Source organism: Nilaparvata lugens, chromosome X (genome assembly GCF_014356525.2).
Source record: "Nilaparvata lugens isolate BPH chromosome X, ASM1435652v1, whole genome shotgun sequence".
Classification (NCBI taxonomy): domain Eukaryota; kingdom Metazoa; phylum Arthropoda; class Insecta; order Hemiptera; family Delphacidae; genus Nilaparvata; species Nilaparvata lugens.
In genome coordinates, this window is record NC_052518.1 from 5007844 (window position 1) to 5022212 (window position 14369).

General features: G+C 32.3%; 1 protein-coding gene across 1 annotated transcript in view; it reads right to left on the reverse strand.

The window, feature by feature from the left end:
* The window catches only part of LOC111044475 (tau-tubulin kinase homolog Asator), an 80057-nt gene that overhangs the window by 22013 nt on the left and 43675 nt on the right, over nucleotides 1–14369 (reverse strand). Inside the window, 8 exon segments of the mRNA XM_039442279.1 lie at nucleotides 279–408; nucleotides 2866–3109; nucleotides 6543–6675; nucleotides 8990–9132; nucleotides 9857–10030; nucleotides 10460–10575; nucleotides 13151–13160; nucleotides 13162–13337. Coding sequence (XP_039298213.1) covers nucleotides 279–408; nucleotides 2866–3109; nucleotides 6543–6675; nucleotides 8990–9132; nucleotides 9857–10030; nucleotides 10460–10575; nucleotides 13151–13160; nucleotides 13162–13337 — 1126 coding nt within the window.

Below are 14369 nucleotides of genomic sequence, written 5' to 3' on the forward strand. Positions count from 1 at the left end.
TGTTTTCCTACAGATACCCTGAAAAGTGACCATTTGTGCACTGATTGCAGGCTGCAAAGAATCACTTTTCCGCACTAGTGCGCAAACGTAAACGTTTCTTTCGGTGCAGCAAACTGTCACTTTGCGCACTAGTTGCACAAATAACTATTTTAGCCTTTGCACAGCCTTAAGAAACACTAGAAATTTGTAGGGCTAACGATTTTACAGAAAGTCATCTCGAAAATATTTGGAGGTGAGGGTTGAAACAGGTGAAAAATTTGATGAAAAATAATTTTTACCTGGTATCAATTTCAATGACTGGAGAGAGACTGTGTTGTGCTTTACTGGATTCTTCAGTGGCATCGAAATAGATGGAAGCCGGCTCTTCCTTACCTGGACTCACTGGACTGCAACCTCCTCTCATCATCACTGCGGCAACACAAAAATATTATTTTCCTACAGATACCCTGAAAAGTGACCATTTGTGCACTGATTGCAGGCTGCAAAGAATCACTTTTCCGCACTAGTGCGCAAAGTGAGTACTTTGCGTACTCCAGATTGCAGCATGACAACGCAAAATAGTTAGTAGGTTATATGGAGCACCAGTGCAGCAAAATCAAAATGAAGTTGGTAACAGTGACTGCTGTGGCTGCTATAGTGAGCAGAGGTGCAACCAAGCACAACGCGCTAATTATTAAGTAGATATTATAATGGAGGACAACGACAGCACAGTGCCACCACAGCACACACCACACAGCTGCCCCCCGCCATTCAAACACTACTACATTATTCAGGCAATTTTACCCATAATTACCCACTTTTCATATTCAATGGTAACTGTAGGAAAAATTTAATGTGAAATACGTGCGCAAAGTTCGTTTGCTGCACTCAAGAAACCATTCCGGCCTCGCCTACGGCTCGGGCGTAAACGTTTCTTTCGATGCAGCAAACTGTCACTTTGCGCACTAGTTGCACAAATAACTATTTTCTATCAAAGCTGGTAGTCTGCTGAATAAATCAATCAACCAATAAATAATGTTATTCAATTCAACACAATATACATAAAATAAATCAAAATACAAAAAATCACAATCAAAAAGGAATTTTAAAGAAAGTAATTTTTAAAGAAGGATTTGAAAAGGAATTTTAAAGAAATTGTTTTATGAAATTTGTTTATTTCTTAACCGGTTGTCATATCTGGCAGCACAAAAAGTGCTACAATGAAATGAAATGGAAATTACATGAGAAAATTCTTATCTTTCGGAGTTAAGACTTTTGAGTACTCTTTAACACTCAACCTCGATCTGACAAGTTTTTATATGATATTTTATTTATTTATATCTAATTATTTATTGAATTTGTGATACAATTACAATATCAAATTACTGATTGGGAGAGAATCAACAGGATAAACCCAAAACTGTTTCTCTCCCTAATTTTGATTAAAATAGTCCAAATGAGGTTATAAAAACACTTTTATAAAGATCACAAAAATTTACAGTCCAAATATACATTATACTAAAAATGTTGTACCTGGGTTAATCAGAAAGATAAAACAAATGATTATTATACACTTGAAAATGCATTAATAAATTGAAAAATATTAACAAATTTGATAAATTTTCTTGTTTTAAATATGATATGACAAAATCAACAACACAGGAATAATTTTAATAAGAGGAGGATGTTATTAAAATGTTATGGTATATGATTCAAGTAGGTACTGTATGTATACAGAGTACTGGAACCTGATTGACTCCCTAGTGACCACAAAAAGTGTTAACGTATGTGATTATTATTTCAATCGAAAATTCGAAAATAGGTAATGTCTCACTTGATTTTTTAGTCAGATCCGCCACTGGTCGTAACTAAATATGTATTTATTTTATTCATTGATAGATACAATATCATTATCAACTATAAATGATTGGGAAAGGAACAAACTTTCCCAAATTTGGATAGAAATTGTCCAAAAATAGGTTATGTTTATCACTTCATAAGTTTTGAACAATTTTGAGTCCAAAATATATTTAAACTAGGGATTTTGAATTTAGATAAGTTGAAAACAAATTCGATAAAAATATTTCACTAAATCATCACTGATAACTGGAAAATTCTGTATTAATTATTCAAAATTTTAAGACTTGAAAAGAATCTTAGACGTACTTCTAAAATAATAACAGCTGCTTAGCTGAACTATATACTATATAATCATATTAGCAGGTAACCCGTGCTCCGCAAGGGTCTATTTTAAATCTTGACAAAATGAAAACTTGACAGAGTGGAATCTTGAAGAGTTTGAAGTAGGCCTAGAACCATCCTCGGTTAATTAAGAATCTATATGCAAAATTTTAAGTTAATTTCAGTGCAGTAGTTTAGACGTGATGATGCGTCAAACATAATTTTCCTATCCCGTACGTGTATAAGCCAGTTCTTTTCTTTATTATAGTATAGATAAGTTCTTCAACTTGGTACTAACATAATAAAGTTACAGAACTCAAATCTTGTTTAGCTTCCTCAACTTAATGCTAACCTGACAAAATTGGACTGGTTATTAATTTATAGTTACCAATTTTAACCATTTTGTTTCGAAGAGGTAGTCTCTCTAGATTATAGTTCTATATTAACATATGGTTAGTACATTTCAATTATAATGTCCCATGAATGAAATTTGAACATTAATTCTGAAAAATCTAGAAGGAAAATTGAAATTTGGGCTTCGAGGTGCACGAGATTGATATTTTTATAATCTATGTGCAAAATTTGGAGATCTAAATCATTCCCGTTTTTCCGGTATGCAATCCATATATTTTGATGCGAACAAACACAATCCTACTCTCTATTATTATATAGATGTAATATAATACTAAAACAATTATTGCTCACCTCTGTTTGCTTCTGTAGAATTCCTCTTGTTTTCTCGGGCGGTATGCATTTGTGATTCCCCACATCTGTCCACTACTCTTATCTCCAGTCGGCCAGATACAGGGCGCATTTCCACTTCATCTTCATTTGCATCTTCAGCTGTCGTTTTAGCTGTTGCCAAAGAAGATTCTTCCCTCTCCACAGACGATTTGTTATTGTTGTTGATGCGATTTGGAGTTCTCATACGACATGTGAAGTGCATATTCTGCAAATAATTTATTTACAAATTAATAAAAACAATATAAAAACTTGTAGTAATTTATATGTACTCATATAATTATTATTATACTCATGGCATCTCTCAAGTTAGAATATATCTTCTCTCTTTTCTGTTTAGGGCTACTTGTATGTAATATAAATAGAAATACAAATCTCAGTACCCTTTTTTGAATTATTCTATCACATGTTTCAACATTCATGCCATTTTTTAACTTGTAGTAATTTTGTATTGTAGTAAACGTGAACTTGAAAATGACCTAAGTTATGGGTCGAAACTAGTCGTTGAAATATTTTAAAGTTTTTAATAATAAAGGGTACTACAATTTTTATATTGTTTTTATTAATTTGTTAAAAAGTAGCTCATATAAGTGAAGTGTTTTTAATTTATTTACACTATTAACAGAGATAAAGTAGAATTTCTCCATATTAAGGTGAAATAAAAACAATATTGTCATTTCCACAGACTTTATTCGAGTCAAACTTAAGTTTCAAAGCACTAAAGGCATCATCTTCAGTAGTCTATTAGGCTAGGCGCACACTAGTTATACAAGACAAGACATGATCAGACACGTTCAGTCACAATACTTCACATAGTTGCTTATGAAGACATGTCTAATTGCAATGACTAATCAGTGTGAGTTGCGTCATAAGCAACTATGTGAAGTATTGTGACTAAACGTGTCTGATCATGTCTTGTCTTGTGTTGACCAACTGGTGTGCGCCTAGCAAAAGTCATCTTCAGTCATCAGTCTTATTCAGTCTAACCAAAAACGACCAATGAAGATGATGTCTTAGTGCTTTGACACTTAAGTTTGGTTCTAATAAATTATGTGGAAGTGACAAATATCGTTTTTTTCCACCTTAATAATTCATATATTTACTTCAATGTCAAAAATACGTAGTTAAAGAAAAATAACTTAATAAAAATATCCCTTACTAGTTCTAACACAATTTTGAAAAATATAGTCCAAATCTCTAGCTTGTGAAAAATTTTAGTTTATGCCAAAACAATTTTAGACAATATGATATTTGTATATCCAGATGCCCAATGTTTGTTATGTTGTCAACATGAGCTTTTATTTTTTGGCGTGTAATGAGATGAGATAATTAAGCTTGTAGTAAATTGAGGCACGTCAGGAACGTGTGACACGACGCGACACTGCGCGAATTTTTGTAGCACATTTCAAAGTAATGGCCATTGATTTACCAAATATTTGTAAAATAGTGATATATAACATAAATATTAATATAGTCTAGTGTGAGCCATCACTCATGGCATCTCTCAAGTTAGAATATATCTTCTCTCTTTTCTTTTTAGGGCTACTTGTAATATAAATAGAAATACATATCTCAGTACCCTTTTTACTTTGCTTGCCCTACTACCATAGGTAAGGAAAGTATTGCTTTCCAAAAAAAATTAAGGTACCCCAATTTCAAGTTTTCTATACGTTTCAAGGTCCCCTGAGTCCAAAAACATGATTTTTGGGTATTGGTCTGTGTGTGTGTATGTGTGTGTGTGTATGTGTGTGTGTGTGTATGTGTGTATGTCTGTGAACACGATAACTCCATTCCTAATTAACCGATTGACTTGAAAATTTAAACTTAAGGTCCTTATACCCTGAGGACCCGACAATAAGAAATTCAATAAAATTCAATTCAAGATGGCGGAAAAAATGGCGGATAATTACTAAAAAAAACCATGTTTTTCACGTTTTTCTCAAAAATGGCTCTAACGATTTTCTTCAAATTTATACCATGGATAGCTATTTATAAGCCCTATCAACTGGCATAAGTCTCATTTCAGGGAAACTTTCAGGAGCTCCGTAATATTCTTGAGAAAAATGGCGGATAATGACTAAAAAGCAATGTTTTTCACGGTTTTCTCAAAAACGGTTCTAACGATTCCCTTCAAATTTATACCATGGATAGCTATTTATAAGCCCTATCAACTGGCATAAGTCTCATTTCAGGGAAAATTTCAGGAGCTCCGTAATATTCTTGAGAAAAATGGCTGATAATGACTAAAAAGCCATGTTTTTCACGTTTTTCTCGAAAACGGCTCCAACGATTTTCTTCAAATTTATACCATGGATAGCTATTCATAAGCCCTATCAACTGACATGAGTCTTATTTATGAGAAAATTGCAGGAGCTCCGTAATATTCTTGAGAAAAATGACAGTTACTAAAAAACCATTTTTTTCACGATTTTCTCAAAAACGGCTCTAACGAATTTTTTGAAATCCATACCCTGTATAGTTATTTATTAGCTCTATCAACTGACATGAGTCTTTTTCCTGGGGTACTAATGAGGGGTCCACCCAATCCTTGAGAAATGGACTTTGTAACCTCCTTCTCGTGCATAGGTAGGTTGGTACACGGTTTTTACTTTTTCTTCTTCCATATACCGTGGGTAGGTAGAGCAGTTTATAAAAAGAACACAGTCATAGTCAAGATATTTCATCTGTAAAACAGCTGTTTTGACGAATTTCAAAAAAAATCATCGAATTTCACAATTTACATAAAGGAAAAAGTACTCTGAAAACAATTGTATATACACATATACAGTAGTCTTATCGTAGTTGCAAATATGTTGCCGTCAATCGTCATTATGTTATTCCCCTAAATTATTCTCGTTTGATAATGAGGCTTATAGTTCAATGAGCAAGGAAAGTTGTGTGAGTGTACTACACCAGATTTTTGAATTATTTTTTCACAACATATTTCAACATTCATGCCATCTTCAAGTCAAAAACTTGAAAAGTCAAGTGGAAAACTTGTTGCAAATTTAAATTACTTGAAAATGGCATGAATGTTGAAACATGTGATAAAATAATTCAAAAAAGGGTTCTGATATTTGTATTTCTATTTAGAATATATCTTCTATGACCACCATATTTATATTTCTCAACCCAGTCATTCAAGGTTTTTGATTTCCAAGTATTTTCAATTTATCAACAGTTACAAATCATAATATACAATATGATTGGGAGAAAAAATATTATTGAAATTAATTGGGAGAAGATTGTTGGGGAGTATTTTTCTAATTAAAATTAGATTCTATTCATATCAGTCAGTTCTATTTGAACACATTTGAAAAATTTCAAAGGCAAGATTACGAACATATCCCAACCTTAAAATGAAAGTGTTATTGCGCATTTACTTACATTATGAGCGGATTTTGAATTCTCAATTTGAAGCTCAATTTTGCAGGCTGGACACAGCAATGTCTCCCGGCTACATACGCCAAACAAGTTATTGACTCTTACAATTTTTTTAAATTTTTGTATTGTCCTATGAGTGCATATATGCATATATATATTTGAACACAGATTTTTCAGAATCATTTAGAGTAAATTATAATCCAAATATTATTTGAAATTAGAAGAGAACCCAAATCAATATTAGGCTATGAACTCACTGGCAAGCTTCTGCTTCTCTTTTCTGAGGTGAGCGGGTGTTCCTCACGTGTTGCAACGTTGCGAAGAATATCGAAAGTAAAAACTAAATCATCAAAGGTAGCTTGTTGAAGAACAGGATGCACTACATTGGACCTGCAAATTTAAAATAAATATCATAAATATTAACGAATAGAAAGAACCCAAAAACGTATCAACGAAATTATAATAATAGATTTTATTTCCATCAATATACAAATAAACAATCTAATCAATAAAATGTACATGATATTCAAAAATGCAATATATTAAATTTACTACAAATATAAATAAATTGCATTTTTCGGAAATTAACCTACTCAACTATGAGAAACCCATGTTCTAGAGAGGTGTAGTAGTAATACAATTAAATTTAGAGTGGGGGTGCAAATACATTGGGTAAGTGAGCTCACATATTGTTCGAAATTATGTTTCTATATTATGTCTTCCAGCTGTTGTGATCCAGTTTTTAACGGCGCATTTAAATTTTCTTGTGTTTTCTATTATTTTTATGTGTATAGGAAGTAAATTAAAACACTTACACTTAAATATACTCAACACTTGAATATAATTATTATTATCAAGGAAATTGCAGATCATTGGTTCAGGATCAGGTCAGATTTGTTTATAAATTGTCTGATTTTAAAGACAGTTCACATTGACCTTCAAATTTGAACTAGATAAATTAACAGATAGAGAGAACCAATTAACGTATCAAGGGAATTACAGATCTTTTTGTGTAGTTGAGAAGTTGATATTGTGATAATTATTCATATTAAATGAAAATACTAAGAAATTGTCAAAAACCAGATATTTTATTGGAAGTTAGAAAGACCGGTTTCGGTTATTACACCATTGTCAATCTCTGATAGAGTTCATCAGTAAAATAAGTGCTGGATTACAGATCATTGGTTCAGGCTTAGATCAGATTTGTTTATGAATTGTCTGACTTTGAAAACAGTTTACATTGGACCTTCAAATTTTAATTGGATAAATTAACAAATAGAAAGAGTCAATGAACGTATCAAGGGAATTACAGATCATTGGTTCATGCTTATCAGGTTTGTTTTAAAATTTTCAGTTTAGTGAGACAATTTAGATCAAATCTATTTAATTTTAAAAGAGTAGACAATCTGATATTATGGAGGAAACGGATGTTTGACTATTCTGGAGAATAATCAAACCGCTTTCTCATGTAAAATAGTTAAATCAGTTTACAAGAGATTTAAAATACTCTTACATCCAAAACTATACTCTTCTTTATTCTTTATTGATTGATTCATACAAGTACATCATCAAAAATGATAGGGAGAGAAAAAATAAGTTAACCTTGTGCTATTCCTCTCCCATATTTAGGTAAGGTTACACAAAGTCCGGAATAGGTTAAGTCTTGTAGTTTAGTTGTTCGCTTCACAAAACTTTCAGTTCTAAATTATTTTCTCATTTCTGAACGTTAATAATCACTAAAAACTTTGGAAAAAATCGGAATATTTGAAACTCAAACCAACCAACTAAACTTATAATAATAATAATATTAATTGATCCTAGATTAAGGCTGTGCAAAGACTAAAAATAAACTTTCTACTGGTGATATTTTTCAAAGTTTTTCGATTTGTATACTATCAAGCTATCAAAATGAAAAAGTTTTCACAGAAAAAATTTTTTCTCCGATCATTACTTTTTGAAATATGAGCGCCTAAAGTTTAAATTTTTGGGACAGAACATTCCAAGTTCGTTAAGAGATGAATCCATGAGATTTAGATGATAGATTCTTAATGGTATTGTTGATCTAGTAAAACAAAAATTTTCTGTAAATATCAATTTTTGAAAAAGTTATTCAATTTACAAGAAATTACCAAAAATAACTTCTAGTTGGGTTATTTTCTGTCATTTTTGGTAAATTGAATAACTTTCTCAAAAATTGATATTTTTAGAAAATGTTTATTTTAATAGATCAACAATACCAGTAAGAATCTATTTTCTACATCTAATGGATTTATCTCTTACCGAGTTTGAAATTTTCTGTCCCAAAAATTCAAACTGTAGGCGCTCATATCTCAAAATGTAATGATCAGAAAAAAATGTTTTCCCAAGAAAACTTTTTCATTTTGATAGCTTGATGATATACAAATCGGAAAACTGAAAAATATCACGAGTAAAAAGTTCATTTTTAGCCTTTGCTAAAATTCAGAATATTTGAAACTAAAACCAACCAACTCAACTTATAATAATAATTTAAGTCTTGTTCACTTCACAAAATTTTCATTTCTGGATTATTTTCTCATTTCTAAACGTTAATAATCACTAAAAACTTGGGAAAATTCAGAATATTTGAAACTAAAACCAACCAACTCAACTTATAATAATAATTTATCCTAGATTAATAGAATAATATGATGACGTGTGGCGAATAATTATTGGAGAATCTTACCTGATTTTTGAAGATATTTGCGGTGCGCTCCAAGAGCGAGGCAATCTGGATTGGAACTGAGTGTGAGTGTATCCATCCAGACCCTCAACATTAACACAATTAAACCTGCGGTTGCGACGCTCTGTGCTATTATTGTTGGTTCCCTGCAGGACAGGGAATTGCAGCTGGTTCAAATTTAGCGACATCATTCTTTCTAAAAGCTTAAGTGGTTTAAACTACGGTGGTGATGATGTGGGTGTGGATGTGGATGACCAACGGACGACCAGACAAAACATAACAGAAGCAAAACAAAACAAAATTAACAACACAATGAGCAACTGAACAACACAAGACAAGCACAATGTGAACAGAAAGGAAACAGGCAAACAATTTATTCACATGAAGTGATATAAAAAATGACGATAAAGTATATTATTTCAAAATAGGTCATTTCAAATATCAATTAATTTTTCAGGATCAGGAAGTGCGTTTCTCTGACAGTGTTTTGAAAGCAAAAATAAATTATGGGATGACCTGTAATCAAGTAGGCTGATCTGATAAAGTGATGAATGACAGATCAAGTTCAGTTTCATCATTTTCTGCAATTTGAATTGTCGTATGGCTAACATTTTCACACATAACAACATAAATATTTATACATTGAAAAATTGTTTAATATGAGACACTTCCAGAAAAGTTCTTCTCTTATTCCATCCTCGCCAAAAATATTGTTAAAAATATTATTGTTTTGTATTTTTTGGCAATAAACATTTATTATCTATTTATAGTGGGATTGAAACTGAAACAAATCACTAACAGCTCAAGATTTTTGTGTTTCAAGGGAAGTTCTTTCATTAGATCTTCGAAGTAGAGTATAAGAAGGCTTACCTGGAAAGTAGCAAAGCTGTGTTTTTCGTTTTTGGAGTCCTCACTGATTCGAGACAGCTCGACTGGTGGTGCAGGGAGAGGGTGGGGTACAGAGGGAGACACAACTGCAGGGGGAGCCGAGATGGGGGGAACACCCGCACCCACTCCATCCGAATCACCTATCTGAGGTGGTTGCTGTAAACACAAATCATAGATTCACATAAAAATGTATTTATTGTAAACCCAAATCATACGTTTTTCTACTTATTTATTGGTATTTATGCATTCGTGTTATTATTTATGAGAGATTCCTGAGTTTAAATATTGAGTCTCACTGTATCTGTGAAGTTTCCAAAAGCATTAAAGAATTAAATGACTAGAATCTTTTTTATCTATTTTACTACTTCTGGAGTACTACTACTGTACTGGCGGAAGGGCGGAAGATATAACACCCTACTGAAATGCACTTTCAGTTATTATTATTATTTTGTGGTCAAGAGTCACAGCTCATGCTGTTAGCAGTGATATCTCACATTTATTAGTGTGTTATATTTTGTGTATTGACGTTTTCTTTTATTCTATGGATGTTATTGCAATAAAATTATACTTATTTATTTTATCTACCTGACTTGAAATATTACGGTGCTCAGGACTTGGTAGATTTTCGGCCTTCCACTCATTATCTGTAGTTTCCTCTGAGTCGTCAAATTGAGACTTCCATTGTGATGCTAGGGTTAATCCTGAATAGAGACAAATAGAGAAAACACAATTAATGACATCGATTCTATTTGTAGTTGCACAAGGTGAAAAATTGACAGTTTCATAGAAACATGCAAATTGAATTAAATTGAATAATAATATGAGAGAGAAAAAGATAAAAAATACTGAGTAAAAGATAGTGAAATGTGGAGAATATGTATGGGAGGATAATAATAGAGCATTCATTCTAACTGGAAATTTTTATGTCAAACATTTTTTTTCAACCAGAAACAAGTCACAGTCATCTATAGTGAGGTCCACGTTATAATAGCAGTGGAGAAAGATAGAACACATGGCTTATTCTCTGCCTTGCCACTACCTTCTATAGAGTACTGATACCGGTATATCTGATTTAATAGTAAGTGTTCTTGCTTGTTTGAAATAATCAATTATATTTTATTCGTCAACAAAATACATTTTTTGATTATCAAATGATAATTTTTATAATTAAGATAGAATACTTTGTTGATTATTAATGTTTTTCTATATCGTTGTTGAAGCTTCCAAGTGGTTCACAGCAAATGGCTTTAAACTAAACGAGGATAAAACTCAGCTTATGACATTTGGTCTCAGGGACTATACACACAACAATAACAATAGTTTAAAGTTTTTGGGCTTAATGTTTGATCACAGGTTGACCTGGGAACCCCACATAAATTCCGTTTCTGCTAGGTTATCTAGGGTTATCTCTATCTGTTAAGGCAGTTGAAGAATCTTGTACCGGAAAAATAACTCAGAAACTCATATTTTGCTTTTTTCCAAAGCATAATTGCATACGGAATTTTAGTATATGGAAACAGCTGCCGCATCAATAAGGTCTTGCTTTTGCAGAAAAAGGGTATTAGAATATTGACAGGTGCAGGGTATCTAGATCACTGTCGACCTCTTTTCAAAAAAACAAAAATATTGACTGTCATAAATCTCTATATATTTCAAGTAATCATGCACACTAGAAAGAATCTCCATAGCTCGAATAAAAGGTCCAATATTCATGCTTATAACACCAGGAAAAAAGACCTCATTGATATTCCATATCAACGTCTTGTCATAAGCATGAAACACTATGATAGCATAGGCTTGAGAATGTATAATAAGTTGCCATTGGATATCAAATGTTGTGAAAATATTGTTATTTTTAAAAAAATACTTTTTGAGTGGCTGATTTTAAGACCTTTCTATTGTTTGACAGAGTTTTTCGATTCTACTTGATGTAATTTATTCTACTTTGTGACTTCAAACTATTGCTTTGACTTTATTATTTTGTAATTGTATTACTATGACTTTGTCAATACCTATATCTATATTAGTCTACGACAATAAAATCTATTTATTTATTATTTATTAGAGAATGATCTGGCAGCATTGCAGATCTAGAAAGAGATAGCACTATCTGCTTTGTGTCGAATGATAGACAAGGATAGCAACACCAATGTTAATCAAATACTGCCATTTCAACGTGGAGATCACTATAGTAGGCTAAGTGATTGTGACTGTCTATAAATATGTAATAAATAAATATTTACCACAAAATCTCTCACTAATACATATAACGGCAATAAACAAATGTGGGATAAAATTGTGATCTCAAAATTCTACATAGAAGGAGCATGTGTTTCATTCGTCTCATACTATTGGAATAAATAGAAAACAATGTAAACTATGGACAAGGTAACATAAAACATTGAATTTCAATGGGAATCAGGTTATTTGAAGATGAAATCTTATTTACGGAGGACAAAATTGTGAACAAATAAGCATAGGATGAAGCAATTCGCTTAAAAATATTATAGGACTTTGTGAAGAGAAGAACTACAAGACTTGAACTATTTTGGACTATGTGAGCAAATATTTTGAGGTTAAGTTTCTGTATCTCCGTTCTTTTGTTGTATATTTTTCCTTCCCTGCTCATAATTTTTTTATTCGCTTCGTATATTGATTGAGGTTGAATAATTTTTCTATCATTACAATTTGTAATTTTCAAGAGGTTTATTTATTGTTATCAGTTGTTTATTTTATGTAACAAGCTTCTCACTGATGACAAAACACGCATGATGAACAAAATTATTTCTTTAATATGTGAATATTTCCTATTTTAGTGATAATAATGTGAGATATTTCTTCCATGTTTGGTTTTGAAGCATCTACATTTGAAAATCTAATTTGTGAAAATAATTAAGGACTGACAATTTTGTGAAGTCAACAACTACAAGACTTATTTCGGACGATGTGTAACCTTATCTAAATTTGGGAGAGGAATAGCACAAGGTTACCTTATTCTTTCTCTCCCTATCATTTTGATGATGTACTTATTGTATGAATCAATAAAGAATGAATAACATGTGTTTGTACACGCATAAACGTGGCCAGCCTGACGACAGGTAACTTCCCTGTATTATTAATTGAAATAAAATTACATTTGTGTTTTTCACTAGATTTTATGTTAAATTAAATTGAGTTTTATGAAATAGACCCCTGAAAAATAAGAAGATAACCCTACAAAATAACGATTGGATAACTAAAAACAGGAGGGGAATCATGCTTATAATGAAGATTCACCTCCACCTCCCTCGTGTGACTTGTTGCATGGCTGAGACATTCTCATCGTCCATGACTGCGAATTGGGTGACAGACGTGTCACGTGTCGTCTTGGTCGAGAGCAGAGACCGCGGAAGGGGTCTCTTGCCTCCACTGCCACCTCCACTGCCTCCGGTCACTCTGCCCCCTACTTCACTCACGGCACCGGCTGCTCAAAAATACATCCAAATCATATTCAACTGTAAGTTCCCTTATAAATAACACTAACTGTTAAATAACACTTACGGTATAAATAACACCAATGTTATGAATAGAACCAACGGTTAAATAACATCAACGGTTCAATGACACTTACGGTATGAATAAAATCAACGGTTACATAACATCAACGGTATAAATAAAACCAACACAAAATGTTGAATAACACTCAGTGCTGGTTGCACAAAAGCCTGTTTAATTTTAATCGTGATTGCCACGAGAACCAATCAGAGAATGTTTCTCTAAGAAGAAGGCTTCTCTGATTGGTTCTCGTTACATTTAATTGGGATTAAAAGTTAACAAACTTTTCTGCAACCGGGTGTCAGTCTTGTCACACACACATACGATTTTTTGCCGTTCTTATTAATTATTCTATCAGATTAAACATAACTTAGCAAACATCATCTGTTTAATCTGATAGAATTTACAAGGACAGCAAAAATCGTACGTCCAAGAATCGATCGATGTATGTGTAGGCCTAACTGACTTCATGGTATAAATAACACCAACTGTTAAATAACACTTACGGTATAAATAACACCAATGTTATGAATAGAACCAACGGTTAAATAACATCAACGGTTCAATGACACTTACGGTATGAATAAAATCAACGGTTACATAACATCAACGGTATAAATAAAACCAACACAAAATGTTGAATAACACTCAGTGCTGGTTGCACAAAAGCCTGTTTAATTTTAATCGTGATTGCCACGAGAACCAATCAGAGAATGTTTCTCTAAGAAGAAGGCTTCTCTGATTGGTTCTCGTTACATTTAATTGGGATTAAAAGTTAACAAACTTTTCTGCAACCGGGTGTCAGACTTGTAACACACACACATACGATTTTTTGCCGTTCTTATTAATTATTCTATCAGATTAAACATAACTTAGCAAATATCATCTGTTTAATCTGATAGAATTTACAAGGACAGCAGAAAATCGTACGTCCAAGAATCGATCGATGTATGTGTAGGCC